Below are 8,380 nucleotides of genomic sequence, written 5' to 3' on the forward strand. Positions count from 1 at the left end.
ATTGGCAATGTCGGTCAAATATTGGGCCAGTATTGGTAATGTCGGTCAAATATTGGACCAGTGTTGGCAATGTCGGTCAAATATTGGACCAGTATTGGCAATGTCGGTCAAATATTGGACCAGTATTGGCAATGTCGGTCAAATATTGGGCCAGTATTGGCAATGTCGGTCAAATATTGGGCCAGTATTGGCAATGTCGGTCAAATATTGGGCCAGTATTGGCAATGTCGGTCCACTATTGGACCAGTATTGGCAACGTCGGTCCACTATTGGACCAGTATTGGCAATGTCGGTCCACTATTGGACCAGTATTGGCAATGTCGGTCCACTATTGGACCAGTATTGGCAGTGTCGGTCCAGTATTGGACCAGTATCCGGCCAGTATTGCCAATATTGGGCCAAGATGTTGTGCTGCTTGGGTATGGGTAGTGTTCCTCGTTTTCGGTTTTAATTGAAAAACGACGAAAAACATACGCCGGGTAAAGTTTCCCTCATTCGGTTGTGACTGAAGACAATCCAATACAGAGGGACATTCAAGGACATGACCGAGATAAGTTGCTACACATGTCCAGCAAGTGTTTGATAGACATCAGAAAACCGTACAGAAATACGATGGTTGTGAAAAATGTCATTTTGCTTTGTCGTTAGCCGTAAAACACCACCGCAGCGAACAACGCCACGTTGAACGAGCGTCATGCGGAAATTACATTGTGATTTCTGTTCACCGATAACTGTCGGGTAAACCATGTACACATCAGGAAAAACATCGAAAAACGCCGATTGCGTAAAAATTAATAAGCATCGAAAACCATACGCCGAATCCGCCAAAAATAAAAGCTGAAAACGCGGAACTTTAGGTATAGGTCGGTTTTATGGTTTTCGTCGATTAGCGGCAATTTTCGGCGATTATTATTACTTTTGACACCTTTTGAGAAACGCGGCAATAATGAGCACAAAACCAAATTACAGTAATACAAGCTTGAATTGGCTTATAACGACTTAGTATGGCTTATATATATATATTTTTTTTTTTCGCACTGAACATAGATAGTGTGAAAAGGACGTGGCGAAAACAGATATATAAGTCATGTCTCACTTATCCTGACACCTAGGGAGTCGTCCCTTTTCGTGCGGATAAGAAATTTCCGGATAAGTTAATCGGGCAAACTTCCAGGGAAACCCCAAAATTTAGGAGGCCTTTTTATTGTTCCAAAACAAAAGAAAACGATTAAATGATTGCCCCCGGTATCGTTACCTCGAAAAGTCATGAAAATGGTGCTCTAACAGAAGTTTGCTCACCGTCGCGGCACCAGCAAGCTGCGTCTGGAGATGCTTTCCGGCGGCTTGAACACTCGACGTTCACATGTGAATTTCTTATGCCCGATGGATACAGGACACCTCTTTCGCTTCTCGACTGCAATCTCTACTGTGTGCCCTGCCAGCACTCGTCAAAAGGGATTGACCTCTGAGGAAAGCAGAGCCAAACGGTACAGAAGGCTCCCGTGAGATGTGACCCTTTTCCGGACAACGCAAACACGGCACATGCCAAAGACAGAGGCCGTCGACACATTTGCGGATAAGCGAATCAGAATAACGTTGTTTCTGGAACATTGGTCCCCCTCCCCGTACTTGCTGTCCGGATACGGATAACGAATTCCAGATAACCGAGGCAAAAGCCAATGGTAGCAGGTTCGTTCCCGGTAATGTAGTCCAGATAACATGTTTTCCGCATTCCTGAATTCCGGATAAGCGAGACATGACTAGCTTAGAAATGCAGGGGACGAGCATGACGCTTGCAAAAGAACTGGAGTGACTGATATCTCAGCTCAGACTTGTACGTATTTGGAGTATTGTATTTAAAATACTGTATTTTAAATACAATTTGCGGTATTTTGGTACTCTACTCAATACTTTTTGTTTTGTGTATTTATACTCTATTTAAAATACATTTTATGGTATTTTCTACTCGATACTCTAATTACATATTTTGGATCTTCCTCTCAAACTTTCTGTGTATCGTCTTTCCATTATCTTGCTTGTTCAGTGGAAATTTTCTGAGTCCCTCGGACTTGACCCGGATAGTGACTCTAGACCCGGACATTGGCCCTCCTTGGAAGACCCCATTTAGAAATCTTGCCCCGTGTGTGCTAATCCTTGGCCAGTGAGGGTTCTTATTATGTGAACCAGCTCCGGTGGCGCAGCGGTAACGCGTGCGCTTGGAGACTGGGAGGTCCGCGGTTCGAATCCGCGGGCCGGCTGTGCCGTCTGGGGTTTTTCCTGGGTTTCCTTCAGATGTGTAATAGGCGTATGCCGGCACAGTTCCCCTGATGTCGGCCCATGGACGCAGCTATCCTCCCCCCGAGCGGATTCCTCTCGGTCTTCCACTTCACCCTTTCCTCTCCTTCTCTCCACCACCTTTCCCTTCCCGAGAAACATGCCGCCTAATCAGGCAGGCAGACCTCTCGGGTTCCTCCCAACGACACTCCTCCTCCTCCTCCTTATTATGTGTGCCCTGACGCGGTGACCATTCTGACCTCGCTGAGCAGGGACCTGCTAGAAGTTTGCTTTGTTCTGGGTCACATATAGTTAGTGCAGTTATGTCTTATGTGGTATCTTTTTGTCAGCTTTCTGGGACCTGTGCTAAGATGACTCCTATCACACGGCGGCGGCTAGCGTTGTGCGCGGGGTTTAGGTTATTCATGTGACATAGCAGCGACTTGCCGCATTGACCAGTGACTTTTTGCGTTCAAGGATAAATAGTATCTTAATTGTATTTCAAATACTTTTTTAAGTATTTTGTACTCTATCTTAATTACTTTAATTTTCATGTATTTATACTCTATCTTAATTAAATACTCACATTAGTATTTATTTCTTATCTTAAATACATTTTTGAGTATCTTGTACATGTCTGTCTCAGCTTCACACAATGCTGTAACGACGTTTAACATCGAAGTGTTGCATATTCGTGAGAATCAAGTGTCAACACATTAATGCACGTACTCCGATGCTTCCAGCAATGTCCTCAATTACACGATGCAGCACACGACAATGCAGCCGATCGTTAAAGGGCTGGTTGACTCCGGTGGCCTGAAGACACTTATTTACAATGGCGATGTGGATATGGCATGCAACTTCCTGGGAGACGAGTGGTTTGTCAACACCCTCGGATATCAGGTTAGTCCGTAGTCGTCGTGTGTGCTAAAGCGGCTGAACCGAACCCTACAGGGATTTCAGTAATTTTTGTGCCTTAGGGTGGAAAAGGTGTATGTTCAGTGTAGGTTCGCCCAGTCAGATGCAACTAAAAGTACTATGTTTTCTATTATTTTTTAAGTTCCTTTCAAACCAAATTTAGCTCTGCAACGCATTAAATTGTGGAAAGGTTTCTACTTACAAATTGAGGTCGGTCTATAAAGATCGACGTTCTGGGAGCGTCTGACGTGCTTTGCACCAACGAACAGCATTACCAGAGCGCTGCCTGTACACAGAGCAAGATTGCCAGGAATAACATATTCAAACGGTCGCAAGGTTACATGATGAAGATGCGTTGCTATCTTGTCGCTAACTATGGATACCAAGATACGTGACAACGGTCTCAATAGGTTTCTTGAACTCCCGTTGGGTGGTGGGGGATGGTGAATAAACACTGTGGTAGCAAAAGGAGTTAAATGCCGGGTAGCACTGGGTACGTTGCTTGTACTTTACTGCATTGTCTGTTACTGTATATTAGAAAACAAAGGCATCAGTACGCAATTAGTTTTAAAGGAGTAGCGAAAGTCTCCTCCATAAATGTTCAAAAACAATGATCGTAACTAGTGACGGAACCTGTCGAAATTTCAATTCGCAAAAGTTCGCAGAATTCGAGAAAAAAAAAATCCGAGATTCGACTGCCATTGGGAACGCCCGTCTGTCTCTTTCTTAAATCCGAAAACGTTCGTCTTAGGACTCGAGAAGCTGCCACGTATGTTGGTATTACGTCTGTAATGTGACGATACAAGTCAATTTAGTTGTGTTCAGTTGAGTTTGCGCTAGACAGATGAAAACCTTGGAAGGTTCCCGTTATGGGTACTACTACCCGTCGTGGAGTGTAGCGCCGTCAGGGTTGCTCAAACAAACGTCTTTTAAAATTTGCTGCACGTTCTGTACATTGGTTTCGTTCGATTTGAAACTCACTTTTGTCAAATATAAAAGTCAATAAGAGCATTTTTTAACTTTTCATTAGGAAGGTCAAGTTTGCGAACCTTGGCGAATCTGTCCAGAAATTCGAAGGTTTGTCAGGCTCGCGAAAAGTTCGTGGCATCTCTAATCGTAACTGACCTGTAACGCCCGCGACACGTCATTGATCTGGACGGGCACTCAAGAAACCCCTCAATTCCTTCAGAGAGCACGTAAGAGAATCAGTGAGGTTGACATCACTTCGTGGCGTGGTGAGTGACACACGATGGGGGTGCCGATGGGAGGCTCCGGTCGAGACTACCCCAACGTCGCTCTTACGTCACACTGTGCTCCTTACGTAACGGCAGCAGATCGGGTCACGCCTCCAAGCTCACGCCGCTTGGCATAACGCTTAACGTTTTTGTAAAGTCCATATTGCGCAGTGAATGCCGTTCCAACGAAAATATTTTGCGTGGTCGTGATAGAATGACCGATTAATTAAGTAGCGTGTCGAGCAATGATCAATGTCATTTCACCGCTCTATTATGTATAGACATCACCGTGTATCTTCTTTTTCTTTCATACCTTATAGCCTACGTGCAGCTATAAGATCTGGAAGCTTGGTAAGCAAGTGGCTGGTTTCTTCCAAACGTACGAAGGGAACATCACATTTGCTACGGTCAAGGTAAGTCTTTTTCACCCATTTTGACCCATTGGTCTGCTTTGTCGTCATCGTCCTTGTATGTGTGTGAGTGTGCGTGAAGGAACAAATTCTGAATCATTCGCAGTACGGCCCCGGTACGGTACGGTATGGTAACTACCGTTCATTACTGTCGCGGGCGGCCTAACAACAAACACAACGTGCTGCAATGACAGTTAGCTTCTTATTCCTATCAGTGCCAAGGTCTTCCGATATAAAGGGACTATCGCATCCGTCACCGTCGATTCCGAAACTACAGTGCCATTTTACTTCTCGTTCATCATCGACAATGACGCCGAAGATCCGACGTGAATAGACTTCTTCCTGTTTACAAACAAATGACGTCAGATGCTATAGCAGCGCCGCCAACTTGGTAGACTGAAACTACTATATCAAAAAATCAATAAGTCACAAGAAAGCCACGCTTTAATGTGGCTTCCCATATAGCTTTTTTTTTTTTTTTTGTAATTCATTACGTATTACTAGTTGTGTGGCCTTGTTCTGCTCCATTCTACCGGTAGCCCTATCTTTTCGGTAGCCCTTCCTAAAGATGGCTACCAGGCTGTTTCATCTTTTTGAGCCTGAAGGGCCCGAGCCCGAGAAGGGCACAAGTACGCGTGGTGTCTTTATACAAAGCAAGCGCGAACTAAGTCATAACTAGGGCTCCGAGTTTTCATTCGGAGGGTGTTTATCGGAGTTTTCAACTTTTCCGAAATTCGGAGTTTCTCGGAGGATTAAAAAGTCTGAAAAATGAACGGCGCCGATTTCGGAGTATTTCGGAGCAGTCATCGCAGAGACAATGAAAGGAAAGAAGTGCAAAAGTAACTGAGAGCGCACGATATAGCGCACTGATGTTTTACTACGCAGAGCTATTGAAGTACAAACAATCGTATTTGCGCAAATTGTGAATGGTGCCTTGGCTCAAAATGAGTAGCAGCTGTGACGAACACAGAGCTGTTCTGTTCCAAGCTAGCCCAGAGCCCGGGGTCAAGTAGAGCCACTAGGATGGAGGATGCATAGAACAGACGGGACAAATGTGTGTACAATCCACTGATCTCTATATACAAAGGCTGGATCGCGCATAGGAGAGGGGCACGTGGGAGAGAGGTGCGGCAACCGGCTGCCATGTTGAAGGGCCCACTGGCGCCGGTTGCTCCCATGGGAAACAATGGGAAACGATTTGATTTGGAGTATTTATTGCACTTTAAACGCTTCTGATTAGCTGATTAGAACGCATTTTTTCTTGGGAAACAGTGTGCTGATGTATTCCAAACGTGCTTCAGTCGTGTTCCTGTAGTTTTTAATGATAATTGCCTTTTTTCTTCTTCTCCGCTGCCTGTATTCCGATTAGGGGGTCGTAAGTGTCGTGCACAGGGAGCATACGCATGAAGGTGAATTCGGTGAATGTCAACCTCACATTCATTCATTCAACTTCACATTCAACCTTCATTCAACCTTCATTCAACCTTCATTCAACCTTCATTCACACTGGTAAGCGAAAGTCGGCGTACTTACCGAGGTCTTTTCACTTGGTATGTCGCGGTCGAACGCGAAGCAGACGACATCGGAGGCAATCACCTGCGCTGCGCTCCCATTCGTGTGCCTGGATTACGTCATCATGGTGTCAGCTGCAGAGGGAGCGCGAATCTTTATAAGTCGTTTATTTAATAAGTACGCTGTTTTCGGAAGAGAAACTGGGCCAAGAAGACTGAAACCATGCCGAACATTACCGTATCGGTCTCATACACACCTTTCCGGATGCGATAGTCCCTTTAAGTGATGTTGTGGCAGTGGTCTGAGTTTGACATGTCTAAGCGCCACGACGAAAGAAAACCAAGTAGCAGGGCGATATTGCGAACCTCGTTCCACGATTCTCGCCTTAAAGGGGCACTAAATGGGAAGACTTTCTCCTCGCAGAAAAATATGCCGCTACTTTTAGAGCAATACAAAAGGAACTGGATGCATCGGTTGCGTGAACGTAAGCGCTATTTACGCTTTCCACCGTCTCTCCTTCTCAAAAAGCGCGGCAATGCGGAGCATCCTGTCATTGGTTTCCTCAAACGAGTGACCCAATCATCGCCGGAGATCGTTTGAGGTGACCAATGACAGGGCGCTCAGCCTTGCCGCGCTTCTTGAGAAGGAGAGAAGATGGAAAGCGTAAATAGTGCTTTCATTCGCACAACGGATAAATTCCGTTCCTTTTGCATTGGTATAATGAACTAGAAGAGGACAGTGGAACGACCGCGCTCTCCGCATGACTATCGCGGCGGCGCTGCAATACAATTAATTACAATTATTATTGTAATTACAATTAATTATAATTGCAGTTAATGTTCGCAACAAAAGAGAAGAGAACGAAAATCTCAATTCGTAAAGGTGTTGAGACGCAGACGACACGCTTTGCAAAGCATGCCCACGCAGGCCGCGCACCGTAGTTGGCGATAGCAGTGCCGCCCTACTTTCGCCACTTGCTCTGACAACCGTCCCAAGGCGCACTCCACTCCGTTCGCTGCACTGCCCTCTTCTAGTTCACTGTAGTATTGCACTCAAGGTAACGGCATCTTTCATTCCGCGGCGCGAAATTTTTAGTATCCCTCTTAAAGTACAAATTACTACTAAAGTGTCCCAATGCCTCGATCCAGAGACAATATTTTTACATGAAAATTAAACACTTGCTGTGCTCTTACTTTTCTTCCAGGGGTCGGGACACATGGTACCCCAGGACAAACCTGCGCAAGCACTCAAAATGATTACGAACTTCCTTACAGACACGCCATTTTAAAACTCAAACGGGTCATAGCGTGCAGGCGGCGTACGTACCATCCGATGAACTGCGAGCAAGTTGGGTGAAATGGAGCGAAGAAATAACTATGGCATTGGATATTGGCTACCTTTCTACTGCCGCCACTTGCTTTCATTCCTAATGCAGTAAGAATGGTTATAGATAGTTAATGCGACAGCAATCTATTCTCAATCAATTCCAATACAATTATACAATCCATACGTAATGCGGGGCAATCCTAGACGTCAAGAAAATTCAGATTGGCAGAGCTCGATTTACTGTTGTTGTAAGTGATGTAGTACCACAAATAGTTGCCTTACAGATGCTAATCGCTGTTCCTCGTTAAATAAAGTGTTTGTTATTGCCAATTTTACAGTCTTTTTGTGATTTTCTGCCATACTCCATGACTGACATTGCTGACATTAGTTTCTCTGAGCAGAAAATGCGGTACTACTCCGTGAGACCCCTTGAGCCACACATCGCGTGTAGTGACTTCGCAGCCTACTATGGGAAAGCAAACATCGGGCGGCGGGAGGTTACAGGAGCAGTTTACAGAGCCAATGGATATGGCGGGGCTAAACTCTGCGACGCTTTTCAGAGGGTGCACAAGCAAAAGTTGCTCGGACATCTCCTTGTGGCGTTCGAACTTCCCCATTCCGGTGTACATGCACCGTGCAATATTGGACGGTTGACTGTCACTCGTGGGAAGTGTCCGTAACCCAGTGCATATTTTTCTCCAAGGC

The 8,380-nt window shown here is 45.3% G+C and overlaps 1 protein-coding gene across 1 annotated transcript in view; it reads left to right on the forward strand.

Annotated features, from left to right (window-relative positions):
* Positions 1 to 8,005, forward strand: part of LOC135378366 (lysosomal protective protein-like) — a 31,958-nt gene extending 23,953 nt beyond the window's left edge. The window contains exons 9-11 of the mRNA XM_064611393.1: positions 3,018 to 3,177; positions 4,748 to 4,840; positions 7,554 to 8,005. Of these exons, the coding sequence (XP_064467463.1) occupies positions 3,018 to 3,177; positions 4,748 to 4,840; positions 7,554 to 7,637 (337 nt within the window). The 3' untranslated portion in view covers positions 7,638 to 8,005. The remainder of the gene's footprint in view (positions 1 to 3,017; positions 3,178 to 4,747; positions 4,841 to 7,553) is intronic.
* The last annotated feature ends 375 nt before the right edge of the window (positions 8,006 to 8,380 follow it).

Source organism: Ornithodoros turicata, chromosome 1, assembly GCF_037126465.1.
Source record: "Ornithodoros turicata isolate Travis chromosome 1, ASM3712646v1, whole genome shotgun sequence".
Lineage (NCBI taxonomy): Eukaryota > Metazoa > Arthropoda > Arachnida > Ixodida > Argasidae > Ornithodoros > Ornithodoros turicata.